General features: G+C 41.9%; 1 protein-coding gene across 2 annotated transcripts in view; it reads left to right on the top strand.

The window, feature by feature from the left end:
• Positions 1-2,406: 2,406 nt before the first annotated feature.
• Positions 2,407-16,891, top strand: part of LIN7A (lin-7 homolog A, crumbs cell polarity complex component) — a 51,914-nt gene continuing 37,429 nt past the window's right edge. Inside the window, exon 1 of one of the 2 annotated variants that reach the window (XM_061454677.1) lies at positions 2,407-2,891. In XM_061454677.1, the coding sequence (XP_061310661.1) occupies positions 2,612-2,891 (280 nt within the window). In that variant the 5' untranslated portion in view covers positions 2,407-2,611. The remainder of the gene's footprint in view (positions 2,892-16,891) is intronic. The other variant, XM_061454676.1, reaches the window with a different exon arrangement.

Here is a 16,891-nt window from a genome sequence, read left to right on the forward strand (position 1 = left end):
CTTTTTATTTTTTAATAATCTGTGTTGTCTAAACTCATAGCCACTGAAGCCTTTATATCCACATTTTAGATCTTTGAATAGCATACCAGATTTTATTTCAAAATTTAGCCACAGAGATTCTACAGCTCTCTCATTAGCAAATAGCCTTGTTCAGTGGCATCTGACCACTGACTACATGTTAAAGATCTATCAATAAGCCAGTCTGCAGTCCATACAATATAAAAATCTGTCAATTTGGTCTAGTTTCCTTGGTTCAGTAAACATCATGTGTAATTTAATTAAAAGCTCCAATACACCCCAAGGAATCTGCAAGAACACTGAGAGTCAGACAAGGTGCTTCTGTCTGAAAAGCATCTTCCAAGATAGCAAACAGGCTAGCAGTCATTCTTCTAACTAGTTCTGCTAACTTTTGCTATTAGAGTTCACTATTTCCCCTGGGAGGTGGCAAAGCAAGGGTTCCCTGCCTCATTTCACACCCTTTATCCAGTCACTGAATTCAGGTGGATAACTTCTGCAGTTTTCACAGTTCAGCCTCCTAAAGTATTCCTCAGCTTGGTCTTTAATGTTCTTGAGCATTAACTATGCAGTTATGCTGATTATGAAATGTTTAATTTCAGCAAATACTGCTTTTCATCTTCCTTGAGTGCAGCTAATACTCCCATTCAAGTCTCTCATCCAAGTGCCAATTAGCCCCTGTGGAAGAGCACACAAAAAATCTGACCAGCCATAGATGAAAAAGGATAAACCCAGAATAAGCTTATTGCTTTCCACAGTCACCCTGCTCAAGCTCAAACATTGATTTTTTCCAAAGCTGTATGTTTCTAAAAAGCTACATATTTGGCATTAACACTATGTATTTATTGACAGAAAAGCTGCTGTTATAACTGCATTTTGTTTCAAAATGTCTATTTGCAAGATGGCAATTTAATAGAGCAAGTCTGAGGGTTATTAGGTCCTATACAGAAAGCAACTTGGATGGCTAATTAACTTGGCACCTTGCTTTTGATATTATTTAAACATACTTTTATATCCGTAATAGATTCTTTTGAAGTGTCATAACAGTTTGAGTGTTGTCACATTAGGTTGTTATAGCTCCAAATGTGTACTTCTTCTCTGTTCAGGACTATGAATCCAATACTGGGTAATGTGACTACTTAAGAGCTGCTGTTACACTTTATGTCAATCCAGCTAATATGCAAGTACATAAAATCTGTGGAATAAAAAATCTTTGTGTTAAGGTTGATTTTAAGAACTGACTGCTGGCTAGTAACTGACTTCTTGACTGGTATTTTAGCCAACTGAAACGTCTTCTCGTCAAGATACCCAAATGGGCTACTGTTTGTTAAAGAACTTCGTGATGAATTAATTTTATCAGAAGTGGGTGGTTCATACATATTATTTTAAATTTCTCTAATTTTACAATGGCCAAATGAATTTTTAATCTGCTCTGAAAACTTTTAATGGCAAAGTTTCCACACTTTCCCTCATTATCTATACTAGTGCTTAAACACCCTTGCAGCTGAAAGATTTTAATTACATACAACTGCACTTGCTGTACTTTCAAGTCATTTGTGGCTTGTCAGGTAGCTGAGTGCCACTCCCCTTTGGAGTAATGCTGCACCCCATCCCAGCGCTCCCTGGGTGAACGCAAGACCACAGGTACTACAGAGGGCAATAAATACTTAAAAAGGATGCCATTCTTCACGCAGTCATTCCTCTACATTGTTGTCCACCGCAGGGAAGGCAGCCGAAACTCTGTGCTACTCTGCCACACTGCTGCACCTTTCCCAGATGGCAGCTGAACAGGTTCCTTTGACTTCATGTGACCAACGAGGGTCAACAACCAGAGGGCTGCCAACAAACCTCGCAGAGCTCTGGGCTGGAATTCCACCTTCACGGATGGTCTTCACAAAGGTCTCCAAGCTCACACAAGCTGCAGCTGATGGGGAAGAGGCGGCCACCATGCATGGTCACCACACAAGGCTTGCTCTGTGAATGTGAGGACTCGACCCCACACTGTGGAGACATGTTGGGTTTGCCTTATGGGAAACTTAGGGTTTCTCGAGGATGTCTAAGCTTTACCCAGCAGTTTGAAAAGAGGTGATGGCCAGACTTTAGGATGAGGCCGACAGTGTCATCCATCCAAAAGGGCCGTTACAGGACACGTCCCTTCGGCCAAGGCCCTTCATAGGGGCCAGATACCTCCTCTCCTGGCTTCTCACGCAACTTCCATCCCCTGCGGCCAGCCCTCCGGGCAGCTCCTCACCCTGAAGCACCGTCCGCTTGCCGCCTGACAGCCCTCCAGCCGCAGCGCAGCTAGGCACGTCCCTCCCCACCGCCCCCGGCCGTGGCGAGGCCGCGCCGCCGGATCCGGCCCCCGCCGATCCTCCCCTCCCCGCCCCGCGGCGCTGCAGAGCTCCCCGCCCTCAGCCTTCTTTCAGCCGCCATCGGCCGCTGCGGCATCCACGGGGCTGTGGGACCGGCGGCTGCCTGCCCCACACCCCCGCGCACGGCCCGGCTGCTGCGGCCCCTGCGGCCCCTGGGACTCGGCCCTGAGGCGAGCGCGGTGAGGCGAGGACTCCCCGCCAGGCCCAGCTCCGGTGGCGCAGCGATGCCGGCAGCCCGCTGCGGGCCCCGCCGGGCCGCCCTGCGCCCGCTACATCGTGGCGCCCCGTCTGTGCCGGGCCGCCCTCCGCTGGGCACCTTCTCCGCCCCGCTCGCCTCCTCCTCCCACGGAGCCACCCTCCTCCTCCGCCCCCTCTCCCTTCCAGCCTCCTCCCCGCCCTTCCCCGCACTCCACGCCGGTGCCGGAGCCGCGCGTCACTCGGGCTCCAGCCCCGCCGCAGACATGGCGACACTGACAGCGGTCCAGCCGCTCACGCTGGACAGAGGTAAGCGCGGTCGCTGCCGCTTCCCGCTGCCGCCGGGCCGCCCGGCCGCCCTACAGTCTTGCGCCGTGCCCGGGGGCCGCCGCGGCGGAGTCGGGGGTCTCTCCCCGCAGTCCCAGCGCGCCGGGCGCTGCTGCCGCGGCGGCTCTGCCGGCAGCGCCGGCTCCAGCGGAGGGCAGTGGGGAGGCGCCTCCCCGCGGGGCTCAGGTGGGTGTCAGGAGAAAGGCTGAAATGGAGGAAATAAAACTTTGTCCGGGCATGGGTTAGCGCTGGCATCCCTCGATATGTGGCTCCGCTGCCAGCGTTCCGCTCCGCGCCGCTTTGCGGGGCGCCGGGAACCCTCCTCTGTGCCCCTCACTCCACTGCTGCCGCCCCACGGGGCTTCCCCTTGGCGGCCCCGCGATACCGGCCCCGCCGGTGGCTGGGCGGTGGTTGCTCCGTGGCGGGGAGCCGGCCGTGCCGGCAGTGAGTTGGGAACGTGCACCTCGAGAGGAGACGGGCGTTTGGTGGCTGTCTGCTTCCTTCTAGGGGGCTGGCGAAGGGGCGAGGAGTGTGGAGAAGAGGTCAGTGACTGTAACTTCCCCGTTCGCTGGCGTTGGTGATGTTCCCCAACCTTGCAGCGCGTCTGTGTATTCTTGTAGACAACTACTCCTGTAGTCCGGGTTTGGAGAGCTGCTGGTGCTTTGCCAGCCTTGACAGTGTGTCAGTAACCTCACCAAGGTAATGCACGAGGGTGCTGAAATCTTGAAGTTATGTTTAAATTCAACTTTTAGCTCCAGGCTGTAAAAATTGGCTCTCTCCCCTGCAGTGCCTTTGTGCCCTTGATAAGGCTCTGCAGAAATGTTATTAGATTTCTGTGGATTACTGAGGAGAGTAATTTACCGTTCTGATTTGGTTTGCTCCTATGGCTCCATCAATTAGAGAGGCCAAACAGCTTCTGATACAGCATCCTGAGCTGTCAGGGTGTCCTTCTAACTTGCATCCAGAGCCTCCGAGAGGCTCCCAGCTCATCTAAATCATGCAGTCTTGAAAGCATGATTGAGGCAAATGCCTTTAGAAAAGGTTTTTAATTTTTTTTATTTTATTTATTTTCTGGAGGATTAAGATGGGCTTTTGAAGCAAGATGGAGAGCTTCTTGCAGTAAAATGTGTGCAAAAGAAACCTGATGAACTCTGTTTCAAAATGGTAAAGGAGAGGTAGGTACCTTTTCTGGAACCTAATTGAGAGTAAGGCACCTCACAAAGTACTCTAAATAGTTTGCTGGATGACTCAAATTCCAACATTAGTAGTGGAGGAGAATCTGAAGTTATTTTTAGTGAAATAACAAAGTGCTTTAAATTAAACGGCTCAGAAATCCAGTGTGTAATCTACAGTTTCACCCTAATACTGTTTTCAGTAAGCGGGACAAATCTATTTCCTGGCAAAGGGTTGAACAGATGGCAATCCATTAGCAAACCTGGCTTTTCAAAGGAAAGTATTACTATTTCAGAATTACACATTTCTTTTCATTAGTAAAACTGTGCTTTAAAAAATCCACAGTACACAGAGATGAAGATGACTCCCAATTTTAATATAAGCATCTCTTATCAGTGTCCAGGATATGTCTAACCATTTGGCAGGGGTGCCAACATCACAGTCCCCTGGTTGTCATCCAGGGCTGATATTAGTGTGAGAGAGATAAAACGTTGCTGAATGATAGGATGTGACGTGCAAAAGGAAAATACAGACAAAAAAAAAAAAAGAAAAAGATACTGCACCTGGCTTGCAGAAGGCTATTTTGTCAGAAGGATGCACTTCATCATCTGTAACATGTTGCTGCTATGTCAACTGAAGAGGGTGGGCTGAAGCAACCCCAGAAGCAATTATACCAAGCGCAGTGCTTCCAGGTATTTCCTCTGTAGTATTTCTTTTACGGAAGGAAAGTTCCATATGGTGAGATTTTCCAGATTTCAGTTGGTTCTATTGAAACAGATACAGCTATGTTTACTGTCACTATGATTTGCACAGATCTGGTGTGATTTAAGCGCAACCCTGAAAAGTCTTGTACACTCATACTCGTTTTGCCATGTCTCATGGAGAGCTCAACACAGCAAGGAAACAGCAGACGTTTTGGGAGACTTGCCATTAATAACCTTGCATTGCTGGGGAAATTGTTGCTTGATATCCATCCAGGAAGTGTTCTGCATTTCCGCTTGCTTAGGGGTCGCTGAAATAGGTACATACAGGTACGTATAGGTACATACATCATATAGCTACACATGTCAGAAATCTGAATTACATTCTGACACGATCTCCTCCTGGATAAAACATATATGCTGTATTCTAGTAAGGAGATGGGAGCTTTCTTAAAGCCTGACATAAATGGCATTCAAACCTGTATGGTAAAATGAATTACCATTTAAAGGTGAAGGGCATGTTTTGTGTGAATGATTGAAAGCCAATTACATTCTGGGAGATTACTTCAGTTCAAAGCACAGGAATTAATTTCCTTAATTCCTGCCATCATGTGCCTTTCTACCTGCTCAAATGTGTGCAAGTTCCATTAGGGCTCTTTAATATGTGGAACAAGTTCACAAAATAATGGAAATTTTAATCACTTACAGTTTAATCTCAAAGGCTTTGCCTGACCTTTGCGTGGTGCTCTGCTGGGAGGAGAGGCAGGAATCAGCAACTGATTCAGGAAGGAAACAAAAATGGATGGACCTGTGTGTGGGTACCACTTAGGGAGGGTGGTCCCAGCATTTGGGACCTTTGGAAGGGAAAAGCTGCCTGACACCTGCCTGATGGGTGTCTTCTAACAGCCAAGTAAGTCTCTCCATAAAAAAGAGCACCCTTCGTCATCTTTACTGCAAATGTCTTGCATCCTGAATCTGTACCACCCCATGAGTAATCTCCAGTGTCCATCAGAGTTAATTGGAGCAATTATTTATGTTGATTCAAAGCTTAAACCCTAAAAGTGTAGGGAACTTTTACCTTGTTCCAGGTTGAGATGGGAAGTTACTGCGCTTTCATAAAATGATGAGCAAAAAAAGTAAGGTTGGGTTTATTTTTCTGTTTGTTTTTTTTTTTCCTTTTTCATTTTATGTTCAGGGTTATGGTTTTTTTAAGTATGTTCCCAGCTTAATTTACCTCCATTAAAAAAAAATAAAGTGGTCACTGAAAACCAAAAGGGAAATGTTTAAAAACACCTGTACACTTATTTTTCACATATACCACAGGTCTGTCTGTAATAAGAACATGGTTGACACTGATTTTGGTCACATATCTGGTTGCAGTTAGTTGGCATTTTCCAACAGTATTTATTTATATTGGCATACCACTCGTCACATCTTGCATCTTGTCCTTCTCTATATGGGCCAGGCAGTGCCGCCTTAGCCTCTCCTCTCAATGTCCTTTGTCTTCCACAGAGGCATTGCCTTAGCCTACCCCACAATCCACAGTTGCTGCCTTCCCCTTCATTGTCCAAAGGCCCACGTGTCCCTTGCATGCTGTCTTCTGTTGCCTTGCTCTTCTCAAAGCTTCAGTGCAGTATCTCTGTGCATTGCTCATAATCCTATCCATTTTCACTGTTCAACAACCCAGTTTTCTCCTCTAATCCTCTTTCTTCTGCTGTCCATGACCATCAGCACCTCACCAGCTTGATGCTGTCTCAAATGCAGCATACACATCCAGCATCAATATTCTGCTTTTCTCCAAGTGCGGCGTCATCTTGTCCAGCCAGCTAAGCTCCCTCATGGTTCTCCGAGGTCCTCCTGTGAGTTCCTGTGTGCTGTAGGTACACATTGTGAGCAATTAGAAATTAAAGGAAGCTTGTTGTGGGTGGGGTCACTTAAAGGGTGTGTTAGGACAGCCTGATGGAAACATTTTCTGCAAGTACCATTGCACTCCCAGAAAGATGTTGGGAGAGAATAGAGTGCTGTGCTTCCCTTGGCACTCATTTCAGGAGTGATATGGAGGTCTGCAAATTGAAGCAGACGTCTTTCTAGCTATGCATAATAGATGTTCCTCTCTACCTGAACTTTCTTATTTTGCTAAACGACTGGCAAATTTTTCATAAAGCTTATCTTACTTTGAATTTTACTTGTGCTTTTCTTTCCAAGATGAAAATCTGCTTTGAAAGAAAACTGCTCAGATTGTTGCAAAACCTCAGTCCCAGTTCTTGTCTGCACAGGACCAGGAAAGCGGCAGCTTCAAAAGGGCGCTTTCAAAAGTTCTTGTTTTTGAAAATGTTATACAATTAGCCTGTGCAAAGACTGTCTCATGATTAAGAGAGAGGGAATATCTTTTCATGTGAAGAAGGGCTTTCAACTGTCTTTTGTTAATAATCCATGACCTATTATGTTTTTCCTTATATAGTTACTATTCATGTCACTGATGGTTTCACATCTTCATGTGACTGAGAATAAAACAAGAAATTTGAATAGGATGAATATACAGTGCCGATATTTTAATCCCTGTGAAGTTTCATCACAAGTTCATAGCTATTGGCTATTGACAACCAAATTTCTCTCACTTTCAAGTATGTCCTTGGAAACTGGAAAGACTTGTTGCTGTTTGGCTGTAATGTAGAAGTAAATTCTCTTGGGCTTTTATGAATGCAAGCAAATAGTCTTCCAGTGGAGTGGGTGTCCCAAAACTCCCTGAAAATCTTTTATAAAGCACCATGTTCGGTAATGATGAACGAGAATACGAATGAGCTTGGAATTTCCATTGGCTGTTAGAGGTGGCAGACAGACTGTCAGATGTGGTAATGCCTGACCATTAATATACATTGGTACTTGCTAGAGTAATCCTTCCTTCCTCTTCATCTCCTCTTGTCATTTTTCTTCTCATTACATCCTCATAGCCTACATGAATGGGGATTTTTTTTCCCCATCTGTGCCCATATGTGTGTATATAACAGAAATTTTATTGAACATAAGTTGTGATAGATTGTGCATATATTAGTAAAATATATATAATACTGGAAAAAATATATAACGTACTCATCAGGAAAGGAAAATCAGGTTCATAAAGTGTGAAATACAGTCCTTGACAGAGGAACAACATAAGGCCAGATCTCTCACATGGGATGAAGCCCTGTGGAGCAGTGCTAAGCGATGTGCTGCTCCCCGCTTGGCTCCCTGTCTGTCACAGGGATATCTTCTCGTGTTTCAGCTTAGCATGCTAAAATTGCGAACTGCTTTGGCAAGTGCTTCATGCATTAAGTCTTAACATTTCTCTGTTTGGTATGCCAACTGAGGACATATAAATATACAAACACATTCTTCCAAGAAAGAAATAAAAAAAAAAGGCCTATTGTTTGTAGAAGCAGAAAAAAGTGACAATTCTGGTCACAGTCTGAAATGTTTGTTTTTTTTTTTACATCAGTGTTTCAACATTTATCAGATTTTTTAAAATGCGTTCTTATGGAGGGATGGATTAAAGTAGCCAGAATAAGCTGGTGATTTATGGGTGGTGACTGGGATGTTTTGTGAGGATCAAAACGTTGGTTAGTTAAGTGTGCAGTTCAGCTCTTGGAGCACTGGAGCTGGAGTAGGGGCAAGTACCTACCTACATGTCATCTCTGGGTTCCATAAGCCGTGTAAAAATATGTGGTTTGAAAACTTAAATGCACATGTACAGCTTAAATGTCCCTGGCAGTATGGGCCTGACCCAGAAGAGATGCCACCATGTGCCCCAGCAGCCAGAAGAGGTGTCACATTTTGGAAGTGTAGAGGGGGAATTACCTTCAATTTCCAGTCATGTTTCCTTCAGAAACACGGAACTAATAAGGCAGATGCTGGTTGTGTGGTCAGGAAGTGTTTGTGTGGCACCTTTGAAAGAGTAGCCAGCCTTGTGGCTGACCAACAACCATGCAGGGACTTGCAGACTTCAGTTTCAACTGATGTCCAAGAGACATTTGTATAATTACAGAAAAAAGGATTAGCCTCTTAATGTAATTGTAGGTAAACAGTTTGCTTAATTCCATCATAGTGCTTGAGTTGGACCCTTCTGATAATGTTATCAGACAGAAACTTATTTTGAAAATGTGACAAATTATCAGCTTTGTGCAGAGCATAATTTGTCCTTGGAGTTTACTGTTTCAGGACATGTACATGCCCATCACTCATTAAAATAGCTGACTCTCAAGCAAGTGCAAAAAGATACAAATGCAAGCTTTTGGCTGACCTGTGTTACTCAGATACAATGTTCTTGTAGGTAATGCAATAGAAATATGAATTGTAAAAAGCCATTGCTTTTAGTTAACTTATTAGAAGCAAAAATAAGAGAAATTGAGGATTTTTAGAGGAAACCAAGCAAAGGCACATAGATTTTTGAGAAGCATGTAACTGTAAATTTGAAAGTCTGTTTTCCATAACACAGGGCTGATATGTTTCAGATATGCATTTTTGACATTAATAAAGTAATACTTACTAATGTGCTGTAAATGGTATGTGCATGTATAAATCCAGACGTTTTCAAAGTTAATCTCAGTGAGTTTAATCTTGAGACATTTGCTGGAGAGTCAGCCTCTGAATGAGAAACATTCAACTGCTAATTCTCTATTCTGATGAAAAAAAAATTGATTTAGAATTGCACGTTTACATACTAACTTTTTTTTTCCTGAGTATTTAAGCCACAAGCTTGGATCATAGATATGTTAAATGTGGAGGGAGGTCTATGTACATATTTGGAAACTTGTTTTACCAGGGACCAAAATGGGGTGGCTAAATAAACCTTAAGTTTCTCAAATGCAACTCAGCAGGAACTGCATACAGCTTCTCATAATGCGTTGTTACCCTAGCGCTACTTCATAAGAAGAAGAGAAAAAATCTGGATTAGAAAACCGTGTCTTGAGAAGAGATTAGAAGAGAATTGTTCTTTATTTGAAAGATGGAATACTGAAATATCCATGAATACATAGAGCAGCAAAGCATTGATTTTGTTTCTGTATAAACATGGATAATTGTTTAACGAAGAGTGTTGCCCAAAATAGGCTTTAGATTTATTTCTTCTGAACCAAAATTAGATTTTTACTGGTTCTTTTCAATAAAAGTATATGTTTAATCACTGATCCTTCACATCTGCTGACTCCTTCTTTTTCAGCCATGTTTTCGGAAAAAGTGTAAATCTCCTAGACCTTAAGGTATCAGTCGCTCTACAATCAGTTAAGCACTGGGGACGAAAGTGCTTGAAATAGGTTAGATGAATGACCTTGGCCATCAGCAGCAGTCTTAGTCCTCAGAAATTTATGTACCATCATCTCTTAACTTATCAATAGATTTGGCAGCAGTGTTTTTGTGAAATGGTATTTACTGAATCAGCGCAGGAACAAAAGGATAACATAGCTGTTCCTTGTTACACACAGAAACTTGTGTAACAGACCAGAGAAACTTGAAGAAAGCATGGTGGCTTTAAAATCTGTGAAGCAGTCTTTGGAAAAAGAGCTGGGTTTATGTTTGATCCCCTCTGAAGCCTGCTAGTCTTGTAACCAAATAGTAATAGCTCCAGAGTTTCTACTAATTTATCCAGCACCTTTTGCATCCTAATGGTACAGCCATGTCAAAGTATGCCAGGTATGCTCCTTGTATCTTAGGTAGATAGATACCTTGTGAAATCAGGCTGCAACCTGAGATGAGTTCCTGATCTCCCGCGCCTATTCTCAACGTCATTCCACATGTAGGACACCAAGGAACAGTACCGCAAAGGGGAGTGGCAGTGCGCTCTCTGTTTCTCAGAGGGGTTTTCTGTTATTTCACAGAAGCATAGAATGGTTTGTATTGGAAGGGACTTAAAAGATCATCCAGTTCCAACCCCCCTGCCATGGTCAGGAGCACCTTCCACTAGACCTCGTTGCTCAAGGTCTGGTCCTTCAAAGTTGTGTTTGTAAATTGCAGTTGCAGTTCAACATAGACACAGCTTTCTTCTATGATCATATTTGTTTCAAAGTTAAAAGTTAACAGTGGTTAGGTGTTGACATCTACCCACAGCATATCTGTACTGTGTAGTTTTGCAGGGATTTATTAACAAAGGATTTTATTTGTATTACTTTCTTCTCACTGTTGTAGCTTTTCACATACGCACTTTCAAAGAGCAGGGTTTTTTTCTTTCCTGAGAAATTACTAGTATGTAGCCAGCTACCAGAGGGATTCAAACTGAAAAAGCAATTTCCTTAAATCCACTAAAATTGAGGAGAGAATATTAACTCTCTTCTTGTTACATGAGCCTGCAGATAGTCATATAGCTATGTCTATGTAACGACTACATTGCATCCATTGCATTGCACAAATGCCATCATTTCACTATTGTCTCACCAGAGTCTCAAACCACCTAGAAAAACAGATGCTAAAATCGCGATGCTTGACTTCAATTGACAATTGAAGTCAATTGTATTGTCACTATGTACCGTTGCCAGTAGCCCACAGCCATGTTTCTCATCTTTCTGGTAATAACAGAAAAAGATTTAAGACTAAGATTAGCTGGAGAGATAAGAACTGAGGAGAGGCAGCAGGAGACTCTAGTAATGACTGAGCAGAGAAGGAAGTGTGAGTTACTGCTTTGGCTCAAACACGGTGCCTGTTGTGAAGGAGAATTAACATCCCTAAGTTAACCTTACCTCCCTTTGCGAGACACCTGTTGGGGCCTTTTTTTACCTCTTCATGTGTTCTTTCCTGCCAACAAAAATCTCTCTGATGCAAACTAAAATCACACACAGTGTGGGAAAAGCATGAGGTTGCCCATATGGCCAATGCTGTTGTTTTGTGATGTGCACATAGGACACATAAATACTTGCTTTCGCTTAGGCAGGCTTGCAGAAGAAGCAAAAACTGTTTTAGCTGAAAAAAAAACCCAGATTTTCATTCTGTTTTTCTTTGTTCAGGCAAGCTTATTCCTTGTCATTATTTCTACTTCTGCTTCTCTTAGTCAATTTTTTAATTCCTTCACTGATTTTAGTGTTTTTCTCTGTATGTTTGTAGTTTAAAATACAAGAGCAAGCATTCTGTTAAATAGGGTCCTTGGGGTATTTAATATACCAGCCTTTTTTTTCTTTTAATATCTGGGATCTGAACCTCTGAAGTGTTTACATCTGTAGTTCCAGCAAAGTGTCCAGTGTGCTTTTGTCTAGTGTTTAAAGCCACTCCACTCCAGTATGGTGAGTGGTGTCTGCTCAGACGTAACTGATCCTACAAGATCAAGTGATGCTGTGATCAGGAGACAGATGTGGCTGGAGGAGAATTACCAAGGCATCTCTTTGCAAGACATCAGTGGCTCCATGAGGCAGTAGACAGCTTCCTTGCTTTCACATAGTTCAACTTGTAGGAACTTACATCATTAAGGCCAGGTCTATTCACTATACTGAATTTCTCAGGGAGTTACAGCTTTGCTTCAAATGATTTGCTTTTTGCATTTCATAGTTTCAGGAAGTCAGACAGAACACCATTTTATACGTGCTATGTAGGCAAATACCTGCTTTAAACACCTGTCTCTCAGTTAAAAAAAGGCTTACAGAAAGACTGAGAATTACAATAAATGACACAAAGCCTGAAACTACAAAATATCCTGCTTCTTGCAGGAAACGGGTTAATTTTTTATGTAAGGAATTAATAAATGCTCATGTGTTCATTATATATAATATATATTTATTTGAATACAAAATAAACTTCTAAATGCATGTTATCCTTTTTATCATAATTTTAGCCAACTGCCCCAGTCAAAAAATGGACCAGAATCATGTCTCATCTGTTCTATTCAGTAGTAAGTGGTTAGCTATAAATCATAGTTATGATCACAAAGATCAGATATAATTAAGCAATATAAAGTCAAAATTACATACAAAGGGGGGGAAGGAATTTTACATTCCTTTCCCCTTTCTCTGCAGCTCATGCAGCGGAAAAAGTATGACATTCTCTTAAGTACTGTGTTCTTAGATGCCATCATTTTCAATAGTCATCTATTCTTTGCATTTTCAGCTTTATTTTCTAATCTTTTCTCTTAAAGGATAATTTGGTAACTTGTTTTCACACCAGTGCTACATTCAATACCTTCTGTACAAAAACAGTGGGTGCTGTCAAACGTAAATGGTTGGTGTATGTGTAATTTCTTGATTTCTCACAGATGGCAAAATCTTCTGGTGAAAATTTTCAAACTCATTTATTACCTCCTTATCCTGATTGCTTTAGAAATGGCAATGAGACTACTAATTTGGAAGAATAAAAAAATATATCTGTTTCAAAATGATTAGATTTTAAGGTTAATTTTAAATGCCTGTCTTTGAAAATTCTGAATTGCATTATTACTCTTCAGGCTTTAGATTAAGCCAGTGAAACTCATTGAAACAATCCTGAATTACCCATTAATTCAAACTCTACTGTTATTTGATTTATTGTTATTCTTTTAAAAAGCAACAATAGAAATGTGACAGTTACCATGCTGCAAGTATCTCATGAGCTCTGAATGGCTTTAGGAGCTCTGTAAATCCATCTCTCTCACACACACACACATATGCGCACACACAAGCAACCAAAGTCTGAAAATTGCTGACAAAGATGCATCTGTGATGTCAATTATATGAAGATTTCAAGGGAAAAATGAGGACAGGATCTAGCTACCTACAGCAATGGATATGCTAAGAAGATTGACCAAAGTAAAGCAAATACAGTTCTCTCAGTTGGCCTTTATGGTAAGTTAAGGCTTTGAAAATCTCTAGCTGAAGAGAATAGAAATCACTAGTTAAGAGAGTGGGAAGTAGGGGAGAGATTACTCAAAATACTGTAGACATTGTCAGGTTCAGAGAACAGAAAGGAGCATGTTTTTTTCACTTAAGGGAACCTGCCTTTTGAATTTTGCATTTGAACAAGCTAAGCAGAGTATTCAGGAGCAGTATGCCTCAAAACAGCAATACTTAAGTATTTCAGGCAGAATGCCTGAAACAGCAGAAGTGACTGAAATTGCTAAGGAGAACCTTGAAGGGCTTTTGTGCTCTTGAAGATGCTGGGTGGAGGGGTCTCCCCACAGTTTGCTGTCTGTGTTTGAATCCCAGGTGGCACTGCTTTCCCTGCAAATAGCTTGTGTCCTTTCTGTAAGTTATTTTGCAAAATGTCTCAGACCTTTGCTGTCATTTTGTGGTGTTGCTGCCAAAGGTGCTGGGAAGACTCATGGTACATAACACTGCCATGGGTTTTGCGTGCAACATCTGGGTCACAGGCTCTGTGTCAGTGAAACAGAGAATTTGGGTGTCTGTGGTGAACCTGAGAAGCTACAGCCACACAGAACCCAAGCGCAGCTCAAACACATAGAAACATATAGACCGGAACATGGTCTGATGAGTAGCCAGAGGAAATGACTCTGCCCCAGACAGTGGAGGAATGTATTTAGAAATCCATGGGGGTATGCCATTAATGTCACTGGGGGCGGGCATCTCACATCAGGCAAAATGAGACAGACAAGAGATATAGTCAGTCATATTTCAGAGTCGATTTTGCTCATACATTAAGAAAAAAAATCTATAAAATCATTGGCTAAGGCATTTTTAAAAGCTTTTATTAAAAACCACATTAGTCTGCCTGCTAACAACCATTCTTGTTAGATGTAAGTGTTTTGAAGTATGATGTCTCCTGGACCACATGAAGGTAAATTTGCATGAGTCATTCGCTGTATATCTGGTCAGTAGGAGTAGGTTTCATCATGCTGATGTAGATGTCTGATATGTAGGATGCAGGCATTTACATCTGAGCCAATCATAGAGTCTCCTTTTCTAGTCAACAAAGGGAACAGGCACTCCCAGCCTATGATTCATCTCATCTAAAATAGGTCAGATGAATTGTAGCCTCAAAGCATCTGTTTTTCCTCATTGACTGTAACAGCAGTATAGGGTGAGTCGTTGAGCTGTCGATGTGTACATCAGAAGTGTTGTGGATTGAAACCCTCATCACGAGGTGAATCATGAGACTTCTGTATGATTGTTCTTTGTTATGTTTATTTGTGCATTCATAGTACTGGTTAGCCACAGGAGTGTAAAGTGCCACAGCATTAAACCTATAACTGCTACCCATATCATCTTAGAATATGAAAGCACTGATAGTAGTATTCTTGCTATAATTAATTTGAATAGACCTCACAGACACACACTATAAAGTGTTGAATGCTACCGCTCTTCTCTGACAGCTTAGCTCATTGCTCCCTGCACGTGAAGTCTGATTTACCATGGTGAAGTACGCCTTGATGCTTCCCGATTAGCGTGAAATTTTGGGCAAGACAAACGTATCAATTTAAATGGGAAAAAAAAAAACAACCTGCACTTTGCCTCAGTGTTTCTGAACTCTCCAGATTAGATTAAATAAAAAATTAATGGGAGAGCTATTGTATTTCAGAAGATCACTGTTCTGATAGTAAGGAACTGAAGAGGTGAATGGAGACATATTGGACAGTCTGGTATTTGACACCAGAGTAAGAATTGGCATGTTGTACAAAGCAGTGACTGGCAGCAGAGCTCTAGTAATACAGACAATTTTCAAAAGATCCACACTGAAAATTTTCCAAAGCTGTTGCTTTAACCATGAAGTCACATAAATAGTTTGATACTAGGGCTACTGGCTATGAATTATGAATGAATTTTGCTAATCACCACAGAATTCTGATTGCCCAGCCATTGATTACCTGCTGTCATTTGATAGTGTTTGGAGAGGATTGCTAAATATAAGAAAGCATCCTGTGTAGGGTTTGGGAATTATGTTAAGAAGTTGGCAGAATGACATGACAAATTGTGGAATGTATTCTCGTGTGCTTAAAGTAGTAACTAAGCCTGAACAAAAGTACTGGAGGAATGAAAAACTACTGACAATTATAAGGACCTGTGCTGTCATGCAAATTATTCACCATATTGTGACCTTTAATCAGGCTGAAGGTGTGTCCTGGGTTTAGCAGTAGCAGTCATTTTTCTCCTTCATAGTAGCCGGTGCAGTGCTGTGGTTTTGACTTTTGGCCTGGGAACAGAGCTGCACCAGCTACTAAGAAGGAGAAAAATGACTGCTACTGCTGAACCCAGGACACACCTTCAGCCTTATTAAAGGTCTTCAAGCACGACAGAAAAGACCTTGAAAATTGAGAGGATTATTATTCAGTAATGCCATGGTGAAGCTAGTGAATATATTAGACACTTCCTGAGTGTCCTTGCTGTCAATTTGTAGTGATGTTCCACCTCTTCAAGATACCAAGTGGTGTTTATGCAGCACATTTACTTTTCCTAGTAACTGGCATACTAATGCAATGAGGATCTCCAGAATTAACATGAATGAGGCATAGAAAGAACTCAAAAAGATTAGAAACCTGTTCTGCAGTATCTTATTAAGAAAAAATTGGTCACCATATTTTGGCTTTGAGAGCAACCTAAGGTGATTCAAGAATATTTATTAAAGAAATACTGTGTTTCTGAGTCATTACTGTTTGAACACAAGCAAATACTACACAGCATTGTAGCTATTATTAATTGCCTAAAAGTCTCCTAAGTCAGGGGGTAATATATTTATTTTAAGGACTGCAAATCAACTGACTCATAGACTAGCACAAGAGAGGAAGGTTAGACACTGGTAGATAATACAAGGGTTTTCACATTTTCTAGTATAAATCATGTGCGGAAGTTCTTTTTGAAGAGGTACTCTGGTATTAAATGGGACATATTTAGCATGCTAAAGTAATTTGCTACATTTTTCCTAATGCTTTTCAACCTGACTAAACTGAAACAAACCGAGCACAAAATATACCAGACTGAAACCCCAGTCTGGACAACTTTCAGAGTGCTGGAGCCTGGTCTACCCAGTTTTAACAGTAATGTGAAAGAGCACTAAGTTCAGACCAGCCAGGATTCTGTCTGTGGATTCACATTTGCTTTCAGATTGTAAAAGCTGAATTGCAAAGTATTGGAAATAACATTTGTTTTTCAGAACATCCAGCAAATCAAACAGGTCAGTCTTTGTTGTGCATTGCTAGATATTTGAACGAAACTCAACAAGTGAAAGCGATAC

This window comes from Pezoporus flaviventris, unplaced genomic scaffold (genome assembly GCF_033815535.1).
Source record: "Pezoporus flaviventris isolate CSIRO_AGI_PZ_B2104156 unplaced genomic scaffold, CSIRO_AGI_Pfla_v1 ptg000016l, whole genome shotgun sequence".
NCBI lineage: Eukaryota > Metazoa > Chordata > Aves > Psittaciformes > Psittacidae > Pezoporus > Pezoporus flaviventris.